Source organism: Pelodiscus sinensis, chromosome 7 (genome assembly GCF_049634645.1).
Source record: "Pelodiscus sinensis isolate JC-2024 chromosome 7, ASM4963464v1, whole genome shotgun sequence".
NCBI lineage: Eukaryota > Metazoa > Chordata > Testudines > Trionychidae > Pelodiscus > Pelodiscus sinensis.
In genome coordinates, this window is record NC_134717.1 from 40883807 (window position 1) to 40895979 (window position 12173).

Sequence of the window (12173 nt, forward strand, 5' to 3'; positions counted from 1 at the left end):
AGTCTCTAGATAAATGTTGTCTGGTAACATTGCCATTTTGCCAGGCAGCCTCTCTTTCAGATGGTTATATTATGTGTTTTCAGTACATTTATTATGAATACACCCTCTCTTGCTTGAATCTGTATTTTGTGAAGTCAGAAGAGGATAGTCGGATTAAAGGGAGGCTGGAGTCCTTCAGGTCTCACCCCCAGTTCCTAGAACGCATTTCCTTTTCCAAGAATGTCACTGTATGACTATTCCTTGTTTTTAAAGTTATTTTAGAACACGATGGCCTATTAGAAAGCATACAAGTGCACTGAATAGATCCTAGAGCTCAGCAAAGCACAGCATTCCTTGGGAGCTGCTAAAACTCTTTGCTCTGACTTGGATCAGTGAACTCTATTTACATATACACTTGTTTCTGTTAAAGATGCAGTGGCATTTCAGCCTCTCTCTTGTAGACAGAGATTTACAAGGAGCATTCATCTGATTTTCTGAAGTTAAATCTCGGAACATATTTGATTTCTGATTATCTCAGAGCCATTTTAGTTAAAGTGAAGCTGGACTATTTGCAAGGTGTTTATTTAAAAGGCAGCATTTCATCACTTAGTTTATCCAGTGCTGTATCAGACTAGAGCTATGGCTGACACTTTTGAATATTCTAGCCTTTTAAAGGTTCACTTTCACTGCCTGCCTTGGATATCAATGTACAGTATGCTGTCATACAGCAGTTTAATAAGGGGGGGGGCGCGACTGACACTGTGGATCGCAAAGGGAAAGGGGTAGACAAAGACCTAGAAGCACCAAAGATGGGGAATGTGGAAGAATATTCTTTAAAAATTCAGGTTCCATAGTATTGAAACATAAATGACAATCATAACATTTCGTAACAATATACCTCCCAAATAAAGTAACCCCACCCCCTAAGTTGGAACAAACTTTTATTCAGGCTAAGCAAAAGCTTTGACAGTCCATTCCAGGCCTTTGCATAAACCAGATTAAGACTATTGTCAGCCCCTGGATAGTTGTCTGCCAAACCAGGTACTGGTCTCTGCTTAAGATAACTGAAACTATAAAGACTTCAGCAGGCTTTATAGTGCCAACACCCCTCATCTTGTAGTTACACCCAGTTACCCCATCTGACTCAAAACAGAGGCTCCTAGCTGATTCCACATACTCTGGCCTCCCTTTAGTTCCAGTGGCACTACCACTAGTACAGCTTTCCCAGTGTGAGCATATTTGCTCAAAGGAACTTGGCCTGGAGCTTAAAAAGAATGAAGAATAATTTCCCATTAACCTTGCACTTAGAATTGCCAATTTTAATTGCACAAAACAAACATCTTTGCCCTGCTCCTTCCCTGAGACCACAGGAGGGAGTTCTCGGCTGAGGGGGTGAGTGTGGGATGAGGCTCAGGGCTGGGACAGGGGTTTGGGCTCTTGGCAGGGGCCAACGGGTTTGGAGTGGGCTCAGGGCGGGGGCAGAGGGTTGGTGTGTGGTCTCACAGGAGATGCTTTCTTCACATGGCTCCTGGAAGTGATTGGCATCTTATTTCTTAGCTCAGAGATGGCCAGGTTCTGTGTGCTGCTGCTTCCTGCAGGCCCCACCTCTGTAGCTCCTATTGGCCTCAGTTCCTAGCCAATGGGAATGCTGGAGTCACCAGCACTCATGGCACACACAGCATATAGAGCCCGCTGCCCGCCCAGGGCCACTTCCGGGAACTGAGTGGAGCTAGCACAGGTAGGGAACTTGTCTTAGCCACGCTGCACTGCTGACCAGACTTTCAGTGGTCTATTAAAATCTCCAGGATAGCTTTCAGTAGTCACTGGGAGATCAATGCCAATTCTGAGAGACTTCTGACCAAGCCAGGTGTGTTGGCAACCCTACAAGTACTTACCCTTTGGGTCCACCTGCTACCAGTGACAGATTTATTTACTACAAACAAAGCTAAGGAACCAACATAAATAAAAGCTACTTGAACAGATAACAGTGACACACATGAGGTTCAGCAGGGACAGAATGTCTGATGTCGTGTAGGTTCAGTTTATGACACTTAACATTAAGGGATACCAGATGATATTTGTATTTTTTTCCACTCCAAGCACTCTACAAACGCCCCAGAATTTATCCTGGGCAGTAAGCCCTCTGATAAAGGGCAAAACTGAAGCTCAGGGAGTGCAAAGTGACCCCAAATTCACACGAAGTCTGGCAGAGCTGGGGACGAAACCTATATTGTGAAATTCAGACAAACTTCATTTTTGTATTACAATAAATTACACAGTCCCCAAATCAGAATAAATGTGCCTCATGCTAGGTGCTATATGGACAGCAAGAATTGGTCCCTGTCCCTTGCACAGTTTGCCTTATATTAAATTAACAAACAATAGGGCCAGATACATCTCAGAGATACCTAGGATTTACTATTGCACAGTTTGATGGTTCCAAGTCACTAAGACACACCGCACAATTCCTTCTTCCATGTCAACTCAATCCCTGTATATGTGAGAAATACAGCACACATGCACCAAACTGGTGCTAATAATGGCCTTTCCATACCATGCGAGTCCATTAATTAGCCTACCACTTAAAATATTCAGTCTATGTAAAGTATCATGTAAAAAAAAATATTTTCCTGTGATTTCACTTCTCCCAAACTATCTTCCTGCAAAATTCTCACTCCTGGATCCTGAGACTTCAGCATGAACCCTCCAGGAAAGTCCCTGAGCTCCGAGATCTATAGGCAATCAGACCATGATTTCTATTTGCCTAGAAAACACTCACCACTAGCTCCTAAAACCACACCAGAGGTGATACACGGTTAAGAACTAACACCATCAGAAAAAGGAAAAAGATAGTTGTTTACTGACATGTGCACTCAATTGATTAACCAGCCTCTAGATCTCTCTCACTTTCTATCTTTATTCCACAATAAAGAGAAATATCTCAATGGATTATTGTTTGACAGCACTACTGGATGTTTCTCTGACTGATCAGCGGTGAGGAGTCCTGTGGCACCTTATAGACTAACTGAAGTGTTGGATGTATCTGACAAAGTGGGTCTTTTCCCACGAAAGCTTATGCTCCAACACTTCAGTTAGTCTATAAGGTGTCACAGGACTCCTCGCCGCTTTTGCAGATTCAGACTAACACGGCTATCTCTCTGATATCTCTGACTGATGCATTTGTATTTTGCCTGTCTTTGTTACTCTGTAAAAATAAAATAAAATAAATTAAAAAATAACATCAAATAGTCAGGAAAACCCCTTAAATTCTGGAACAAGATCACCCAATGGAGAGCACGCAAGAATCATAAATGGCTGGACTCCCTGAAAACACACTTATCTATGCATTGACATAATCCTGGATAGTATACTCCTACCACCAAAACAGCATTATACAGAGCATAAGAATCTTCATGCAGGCTCATATGATATCTTGGTTTAGCTTCTGTCCTGCACATAAATGAGACACAGTCTATCCTTGGTTATAGCTGTGTAAATCTAGAATAATTAACTCTGAGGTTATGTGGATTTACACTGGAAAAAGTGAGGGCAGAATTTGGCTTCTATTTACTGTCACCTGGCAACAAACAAAACAGTTCAAAACTGCTCAGAACTTGAGAGAGAGAGAGAGAGAGAGACTTTATTTTTCTCTGCGTTCAATTCCATCCATTCCACTCCCCCTGGTTTTCATTTTTCTAGATAGATAATAAAATCTGACCAACACACACCATAACTATTTAGCAGCTATACAGCATGTATCAAGGGGTATTTAATTTTAAACACACCTTGGCAACTATCTCTTAAGTCTTTAGGGGTTGCTAATTTTTGTGTTTCAATCTAACTAAAATATAGCATCCTCCAAGGAATCTTGCTGTTACATCAGTGATTCTGCACCTAACATCATGCATGACTTGCATACCGAGAGAATTCAGAGCTTTGTGATTCTTCAAAGCTCCACTAATTATGCAGCAGTTCACTAATAGCCGTAGTATGTGCAGTCAATAGGATCTGGGCAGGAGGCCAGCAATGCAACACAATTCCTGTCTTCTTGCTGGTATTGCTGGAGTTCTTGGGGCAAACTAAAACATTCACTACTTTTCCTGAACACTGTCTAACAACTGACTGTACAATAAGATGTGGTACATAATGTTCTGCACTGCAGTTTGAAAAAAATCTGATAGTAGTATCCAAGCAGACCATTCTGGAATCTCTGAGGAGCTTGAAAAGGGTGTTCTGTGAGACAAGCCAACCATTGTTAACTGTGGTTAATGTGACCTGTACCAGAACACTGTAACCACAGCTAACAATGTGCAGCTTCTCTGATTGACACTCTAATTTCACTTTTAGATAAAAGCAAAAATTCTATATCTGACTACTTTTGAGATTTATTTGACTTGTTTTTTTAGGCTCATTATGAATGTATGTTGCCTAACTTTATTTCATTTCTTTTTCCCTGTGAATAAGTTAAAGGATGATTAAAAATTGTAGTGATAGATACGACCTAAGAATTTTTAAATGTACATCAACTAATTAGGAATATACACATGCAGAATATCAGATGCACATCACATTCTCTATCTATCACAAGCTAAACTTTAAACACAAAGTGTCAGTACGGACAGAATTTGTTCCCATACTCTACTCAACATCAAGCACTAGAGGGTACTAACCTGAGAAATAAATGATTTATCTTATTGCAAATATAAAATTACACAAAGAATGTGTAAAAACAACAGCATATTATGACACTAATATTCTTCTAGATTTATACAACACCTTTAGTTTGGGGGAATCTCAAAGCTTTCTCCAATCCAGGGAATCATTTTTACTGTTATACACTTTGGGTTTAAGGAATGTAAAAAGTCAAAATAAATAATTTGCCTTCTGAGTTGAAAAGAAACAGAACAGGCATTGATCATTTGATAGGCACATTGACTTCTAGACCATTAAGCAGCAGTACAATAATAGGAAAGCTTTCCATTAGGTAACATCAAAGCTATATTACAATGTTATCCCTGGTAAATATTTTCATTTTTAAAGTTTGTGCATTTTCCCATATTAAGTAGTCTTTTCTTCCCCCATCCCTGCCGCAGGAGACAGGACTTGGAAGCAAAGCTCTTTCTTATGGCTTCCCATCTGGACTGGCTTTTCCAGTGAGGAAAAGTACATTAACTGTCATACTCTGCTCAAACTTTCCTGTGATCCTGAACCACAAGTTTTCAATCACTTTTATTTTCATTTAGCCAGGTGCCTCCTCCTCCGAGTCACTGAACTGCCTGTGGGGAGCTGATTTTGATCTGAACTGTTACACTATGTACCAAAAATAATATCAGTGAGCTAACGAGTTACACAGATGACGCAAGAAAAAATCACTGTATTAAAATAAATCTCAATCTCTACAGATGCCTAACTTCAAACTTTGTTGAAGAAAAGTTGTTGTTTCACTGTGTGATGTTTGCGGCTGCAGAACTTTTTTATTGTATGTGGCTGCAAAGTATCATGTAGAAAAGTCACATGGATGATAATAATTGAAAGGCACTAACTCTGGATCCAGCGATGATATAGCCAGACTACAAAGCCATGTGAAAAGAAAAGAACGTTACTCCACAAACACATCTTGGGCTCTGATCTGTATAAAAGCTTAATAATAAAAAAAAACTCCCAAAATATAGAAAAACAAACAACTGTGATATGTTACAACACAACAGCTCACATTCTGAACTGACAAAAAAAACCTGCTGTTGTCCATACAGAATAAAGCTAAGTTCCAGTACAGGCAGTCCCCGACTTACGCGGATCCGACTTATGTCGGATCCGCACTTACGAACGGGGCTCTCGCCCCGGAGCTCACAGGCAGCCGTCAGCCACCTGGACCTCCGGGGCGAGAAAAGCTGCTCCCGGTGCCCCTGGTCTGCTGGGGACTGTCTCCAGCAGACCAGGGGCATCGGGAGCAAAGCCGCAGCCCCGGCGGGTTTGCTCACGGTGCCCCTGGTCTGCTGGAGACGGTCCCCAGCAGACCAGGGGCACCGCGAGCAAACCCGCAGCAGCGGTGGGTTCCCGCGCTTCCGAGGCTTTGCCAGAGCTGCTGCGGGTTTGCTCGCGGTGCCCCTGGTCTGCTGGGGACCGTCTCCAGCAGACCAGGGACACCGCGAGCAAACCCGCAGCTGCGGCGGGGTCCCGTGCTTCTGAGGCTTTGCTCTGGCAAAGCCTCAGAAGCGCGGGGACCCCGCCGCGGCTGCGGATTTGCTCGCGGTGCCCCTGGTCTGCTGGGGACCGTCTCCAGCAAACCAGGGGCACCAGGAGCAAAGCGGTCCCGCGCCAGAGCAAAGCACCCCCCGCTGCCGCTTTGCTCCCTGTATCCCTGGTCTGCTGGGGGGGGCGCAGCTAGTGTGCCCCCCCCCCCCCCCCCCCCAGCAGACCAGGCTTTTGTTGTGGACCCTGGGGCAGAGCAGCTGGGGCACTGCCGGTTGGTCCCGCAGCGCCGCTCTGGGCACTACTGGACCAACCCGGCAGCACCCCAGCTGCTCTGCCCCAGGCGTCCTGATTCAGCCGCTGCTGGTCAGTTTCAACAGCGGCTGAATCAGGACTCCTGGGGCAGAGCAGCTGGGGTGCTGCTGGGTTGGTCCAGTAGCACCGAGGAGCGGTGCTACTGGAGCAACCCAGCAGCACCCCAGCTGCTCTGCCCCAGGTGTCCCCAAGTCAGCCGTTGCTGAAACTGACCAGCGCTGACTACAGGAAGCCCGAGGCACAGTTGCTCTGCCCCGGGCTTCCTGGAATCAGCTGCTGATCATTTTCAGCAGGAGCTGACTTGGGGTTCTTAAGTTGAATCTGTATGTAAGTCAGAACTGGTGGTCAGTTTCAGCAGCGGCTGAATCTGGACGCCAGTTCCGACTTACATACAGATTCAACTTAAGAACAAACCTACAGTCCCTATCTTGTATGTAACCCGGGGACTGCCTGTACTTCTGAAATTCACAACCACATTCCTTCTTGCCAGACAGATGAAATTCCAAATCCTCAGGGTCGGTATGTGTGAAAACTAATTTTTATGTAACAACATTCATAAAATTATAAGCTCTTTAAGGCAGGAACAGTCTGTATCTTATTAAAGGGCCCCCCAGGCACTACCATATAATGGATGTAATATATAATTAACAATCTAAATAGCAAAAATTCAATTTGCTCAATCCTGAATTTTTTTTGCTTAAGCAAAATACTTCTCGTCTCAATTGCAGACATCAATGCAGGCATGGTATGGAAAGGTAATACAACTTTTAGATGGCATAACACACTTCTAGCTACGCCACCTGCCCCGACTCCTACTTGAGCTCAGTGAGCAAGAGAAATAGCTTTGTCCTTTCCATGTGGCTGGTATAATGGGGAGAGGGCTCTTCGCATACCTCAGGAGGAAAAGTCACTATTTGGTGCTAACGTGTTAGGTTTTACTCTGTGGGAAACAACATGTAGTAATGACTCTGCAAAAAAGAACAGCAGCAGTTTGTTTCACTGCTGACTGAAATATTTTGGGACCCTTCAAATATTTAAAGATTTAAGTTCTACTGTTTTTTTTATTTGTGAGCTAAAAAATTGCACTTAGCAATGTCTGAGATGTGGCAAGCTGATTCCCTACATGCAATAACTTTATACATGCTTGAAATTTCAACTGTCATTGTTTATTACTGTTTTGGCTACATTCTCTACAATTTCAGCAGCATCTTAAAGAGACAGTCAATGTATCTTTATGTACAATGAAAACAAAATGGCTTGCAACATCAAAAACAAGAGCCACAGTTTAACTGTACAATATTAAATGAAAACCTGTGGTAATACAGCCTCCTTTTTCTGCAACATGGACAAAATGACATTTAGGTATTCAGCATCATGAATGTGAACAGTAAAAGGAATAATGTACGTAAGAGAGATAAAGAATTCTGAAAAATAAGTCTCTACCATACAAGGCAGTTAGAAAATGTTTCACATTTTAAAATATCTGTACAAGCCACAAGAAACATTTCCTTGCTGATAGGAACTTCGAGGAACAGAAAATAATTATGAACAACTTCTACATCTAGTATCAACGTGCTCTACAGGTTGAGAGCACAAGAAACTGACTCAAAGAACTGTACTGTATACGTCCAGCACAGATTTCTTTTACATGCCTTGATTGTTAATGAATTATCTACTTTTACTCTCTCTGTAGCGTACAGTTGACTTGCACTTTAAGGAGGTCATTTGATTCTTTTGCAAAAGTAAAAGCAACATCATTTAGCAGCAATTAAAAGCGCCTTCAAGGAGACTTAAAAAAAATACAATATCCAATTAGAAAAGCCATACTTTAAACATTTGTACAGGAATAAGTTGCTGAAATTTAATAACTGAAAATATGACCTCTGTACAACAATTTACAATAGCATTAGAAGGGATTTCCTCATTATCCTGCATAGAACATTATACATAACCTGTCTGCATTTGGATATATGCTATCATTTACTTTTATCAAAGACCTGAAAAGTGGCAGCATTGTCAAAACTTGTGACAAATATAGTAAGTTTAAAGAATTCAGGTGTGTTCAAAAGTAGCTATTTGAGGGACAATGTATCAGAAATTATGCATCAATCTTCAAATCTTAGTGAAACAAGAACACATGGGTTTTGAATTATAGTCTTTAATAAGACCAAATAGCCAAACAAAAAAATTGTAACTGTATCTGAAAAGCTTAATAGAGAATACAGCAGTGATGCTCACTTCTTACTTTGGTTTTAACCCTTTCGGAAGTAGGTTTTTTTTCTATGTTCAGACACTGAACCTTTCCTGTGTTCAAATTTGTCCATTACTTTTCTTGTTTAAATAATGAAAAACTGCCCTTCATGGTAGAACTCTCCAGTATCAACCAAATGTACTTTATAAGTATTAAAAAGATTATTTACAGTGTTCCTCCCAAAACACCCAAACCTTTTTCTTTACTCTTAAACACAGCACATCGTTTTGTGTGCAACAAGCAGTGTCATTCTTCAATGTTTAAAGGTTACAGTCAGAAGGGTAAATTTAATCACAGTCCATGATCCATTCCCATCGTACAAATGACACTAAGCAGAAGGACCTCAATCTGAAAACACAGTAATCAAACTTGTCCTGTGTAAAAACACGCAAATGCTCACAAACTAGTCTGCATTTGGAAACTACAAAGATATCATGCCAGTCTTCACTTGGAGACATTTCAGTATGAAATAATGCTTGAAGTAGGTGTTGTAGGAGATGCTGCCAAGCCAGTCATATGCAAGTTTCCTGAAGAATTTGATCTTCTCATGTGAGGGAGAAGATAAGGATCATTAGCCAGCTGGTGGACATCAAATCGATCCTCTTTGCGGTATGCTAAACAGCGTCGGATAAAGGCCTAGAAAAAACAAGAAAAAATTATTAGTCTTCCAAACAAAATAAGTGCTGTTTATGAGCCAATTCTGCCTCCAAGTGATTTAACACGTTCTAAACAGTCTGACATTCTAAAAGAGTTGTTTTCTAATGGTTCAATTCAGCAAGATAATGTAATTTGTAATTAACTACAGGTTCCCAGAAATTTGCAACTTTTATGTCAAAACAATAGGAAGTTTAAAGAAAATGCAGAGTAGACAGAATTCTATAGAAAGGTTCAGAGATGCCCCTGGCATTTCTATGGCAATAGTAGCTTGTAACAAAAATCTTTGAAGATAATCTTCCTCCTTCTGCCTACAAGACTTTTTATGCAGAAGGGTAAAATTGAAAACCTCTTCACTACCTTTTCTACCACCTACCGTGATTTAAAGTTCTGCTTCTGTTTTCTGCTCTCTTCTTACTTTTGACTTCACACTAACCATCCTTAGTGGCATTTTGTTTAATTGCTTGTTAATCCACCAGAATATAACAACAAATCTAATGTCAGATTAAAAATTAATCTTATTTGAAAAACTTCATGGATAAACCATGGAATTCACATTTTACACGAAAACAAATATCTTTAAACACAAAACACATTACTGTTTTGAAATAATATTTGCAATCAATAAGTTGAAGCTAATGCAGAAGTCTGAGAATGTGGAGAGAATGCATGGGTTTATATGATCTTTCCAGGTATACCGTATTTTCCGGCGTATAAGGCGACTGGGCGTATAAGACGACCCCCTAATTTTCCAGTTAAAAAATAGGTTTTCGTCTTATACTCGCCTTATAAGACTACCCCCCCTTAAGAGGCTAACTGGCAGCGCCCCAGCGCCCCTCCGCCTCCCCGGCTTTGCTCGAGGTGTCCCTGGTCTGCTGGAGACGGTCCCCAGCAGACCAGGGGCACCGGGAGCAAAGCCGCAGCCATGGCGGGGTCCCGCGCCTCTGAGGCTTTGCCACAGCAAAGCCTCAGAAGCACGGCACCCCGCCACCGCTTCGGCTTTGCTCCCGGTGCCTCTGGTCTGCTGGGGACTGTCTCCAGCAGACCAGGGACACCGGGAACAAAGCCTCTGAGGATGCCGGCAGCGGGGCAGCCCAGGTGCTCCTGGGCTGCCCCGCTGCCGGCTTCCCCGAGGCTTTGCAAAGCCGCGGGGGGGCTCGGGCAGCGGGGCAGCCCAAGCCCCCCCGCGGCTTTGCAAAGCCTCGGGGGAAGCCGGCAGCGGGGCAGCCCAGGAGCGCCTGGGCTGCCCCGCTGCCGGAGCCCCTCCACGGCTTTGTTCTGCGTCTTCCTGGTCTGCAGACCAGGGAGACGCGGAGCAGCTTTTCTCGCCCTGGAGTACACGGGTGGCGGGACCGCGAGGTCCCGCAGTCCGTGTCCTCCAGGGCGAGAAAAGCCCCGTTAGTACCTGGAAGTCGGGGACTGCCTGTATACCCGGCGTATAAGACGACCCCTGATTTTTTGGGGATTTTTTTAGCATAAAAAGTCATCTTATATGCCGGAAAATACGGTATGCTTGTTTTTCCATTCAGTGCTGCTAGAAGTGTGTTCTCGCTCACAGATTTAGTGATATTTTTTCCTGTAAGAACAAGGATAGCTATGGCAATGTACTAAAAATAGGACATTGGTGCCAGTAGATGGGAAGGAATCATCTTTGTCCATTTCAGAAAGATTGAATTTGGGAGGCACTGTGGTAGTGAAATTAAGTGGCTGTCAGATGGTCCTAGGATTACTGAATGCGTAATCAAATATATTTTCAAAAGATCATATGTCATGTAAGAAATTTGCAAAGGTAGGTGAATTTCCAGAATTTAGAAGATTTCTGTAGATTCTCTTTGTGGACACTGTAGAAAATTCCACTGTGAATCAGAAGGAGAGTAGATGAGAAGCTGACCAAATTATTCCATTTTAGTTATCCTCTGTAATTTAAGAAGGTTTTAATCACACTGCTTTGCCTATACATGAGGGAATCTGCCAAAAAACTATTGATAAGCTTTCCAGGCTGGAAACATACTGTATCTCTAGCATCCTGTATTTTATAAAAGCTAGCTACTGGTTGGAAAATCCCCTCCCAGCAAACTCCCCCCTCCTTACATAACTAGGCTTGGTGAAATGCGATTTAAAAAAAACATTCCATTCATTCATAATTTCAAAACTTTTTTTTACCTTTTGTTCTAAAATAAAAACTTAGGATCAAAGAAAAACATACATTTGTTATAGATGTGAACTTCATAGAAAGCAGATTTGTACATAACAGTTTCATCATAATTTACTGTAACTACTTCATATCCAATATGTGCAGGTCTTTAGAAAAGAACAATGTTACTTCCCTACTTGACAAGTAAAAAATCATGCAAATATATGTGTTTGTATATTAATATTAAGCAGTTCTTGGGCATTAAAAAAAAAAAAATTAATTATTGAAAATAGTTTGCGATGTCCCTGGGGCAGAATTTTGTTTTTAAAATCTTTGTGCACCTATAATATAGTAGAAACAATAGCGAACATAAAGCAAAATAAATAAATAAATAAACATTTAAAAAACCACAGCGCGCGCGCACACACAACCAGCTAAACACAATTAGGAAGAAAATGACATGAGGATCTTAAAGTGCAGTCACATACAGAAAGCTGACCGTAAAAACATCATCAAAATATTCATGTTTATTTAATCTCAATGATTTTATATCAATTTTCAGTTTACAACGTGTTTTTTCCAACTTCCATGTCTATAAATCTGAATGTGAATCTGGTTTCCTTCTTGTTTCCACGTTGCCATCAATTG

General features: G+C 41.9%; 1 protein-coding gene across 3 annotated transcripts in view; it reads right to left on the bottom strand.

Annotated features, from left to right (window-relative positions):
- Positions 1–7630: 7630 nt before the first annotated feature.
- Positions 7631–12173, bottom strand: part of TLK1 (tousled like kinase 1) — a 152424-nt gene continuing 147881 nt past the window's right edge. For all 3 annotated transcript variants that reach the window (XM_075933612.1, XM_075933614.1, XM_075933613.1), the window contains one exon: positions 7631–9373. In XM_075933612.1, coding sequence (XP_075789727.1) covers positions 9197–9373 — 177 coding nt within the window. In that variant the 3' untranslated portion in view covers positions 7631–9196. The remainder of the gene's footprint in view (positions 9374–12173) is intronic.